Source organism: Myotis lucifugus, unplaced genomic scaffold, assembly GCF_000147115.1.
Source record: "Myotis lucifugus unplaced genomic scaffold, Myoluc2.0 scaffold_547, whole genome shotgun sequence".
In the NCBI taxonomy this organism is placed as follows: domain Eukaryota; kingdom Metazoa; phylum Chordata; class Mammalia; order Chiroptera; family Vespertilionidae; genus Myotis; species Myotis lucifugus.
In genome coordinates, this window is record NW_005871595.1 from 105,477 (window position 1) to 106,796 (window position 1,320).

At 61.9% G+C, this 1,320-nt stretch overlaps 1 protein-coding gene across 1 annotated transcript in view; it reads right to left on the reverse strand.

The window, feature by feature from the left end:
* Window positions 1-1,320, reverse strand: part of KIF9 (kinesin family member 9) — a 33,626-nt gene that overhangs the window by 25,372 nt on the left and 6,934 nt on the right. The window contains exon 3 of the mRNA XM_023745471.1: window positions 455-777. Within this exon, the coding sequence (XP_023601239.1) occupies window positions 455-777 (323 nt within the window). The remainder of the gene's footprint in view (window positions 1-454; window positions 778-1,320) is intronic.

Genomic DNA, 1,320 nt, shown 5'->3' on the forward strand with positions numbered 1-1,320 from the left:
AGCCGACAAACAACCCCTGAGCGCGCGAGGAAGTGATGAGGAAAAAAGAGGTGTGGAGCTGCCCCCCTTTCAAGACTGTGTCTCAGACCGGCTACCATCTAAACACTTCTTTTAAATCATTAAGACCAAGGAGGAAGGAGGGAGCGGCAGTGCGGCCCCACCTCTCCCGGTTCACAGGGGGATGCCGTGGCCCCACCTCTGATACGGGGTCAAAGCACAGGCACCATGTTCTTACTAAACTGCTTTAGCACAGGGGGGCCTTTATTATTATTTAAAAAAGTATTTTTATTGATTTCAGAGAGGAAGGGAGAGGGGGAGAGAGATAGAAACACCAATGATGAGAGAGAATGGATCGCTGCCTCCTGCACGCCCCCTACTGGGGATCGAGCCCGAAACCCGGGCCTGTGCCCTTGACCGGAATCGAACCCGGGACCCTTCAGTCCGCAGGCCCACGCTCTACCCGCTGAGCCGAACCGGCCAGGGCTAAAGGGAAACTTATTAACCTAGACGACGACGGAAACCGGGAGTGCGGAGTTTCCTCACCAACAGCATCGCAGGGGAATGGCTGGGCCTGGGGGACCCTGGAGTCCTGCTGGGCTTTCACCCGTCCCCGTCTGATCACCCCGAGCGAGCGAGGCGGGACCGAGAGAGGCGGTGAGGGCACACGCGTCGCACTTACTTTGTTGTCGTCGCCGTATCTGATCATTTCATGAGCAAAGTCATCGGTGGGTCTGACACGGACAAACGCGTGCACTTTTTTCCTCGTGCTCATTCTCGCTGGAGAGAGGAACACAGGACAGTGTCAGCGGCTGCCCGTCACCCGGCCACAGCGAGGGCTGTCCCTCACCCGGCCACAGCGAGGGCTGTCCGTCAGCAGGCCACAGCGAGGGCTGTCCCTCCCCAGGCCACAGCGAGGGCTGTCACTCACCCGGCCACAGCGAGGGCTGTCCGTCAGCAGGCCACAGCGAGGGCTGTCCCTCCCCAGGCCACAGCGAGAGGCTGTCCCTCACCAGGCCACAGCGAGGGCTGTCCGTCAGCAGGCCACAGCGAGGGCTGTCCGTCAGCAGGCCACAGCGAGGGCTGTCCCTCACCCGGCCACAGCGAGGGCTGTCACTCCCCAGGCCACAGCGAGGGCTGTCCCTCACCAGGCAGAGGAGGAAGGAGTGGTGTCCAGTCCCCGGTCTCCTGTCCCCGGGAGCCATCTCCCCTCTCCCCCGGCGCATTTCAGTGCTCTGCCCACTGGACCTCCTGCTCTCCAGGTGGCCTCGCCGTGCCCACCCTCGGCCCCGCCCCTAGGAGACTGGAGTAAAGGCTCAGATG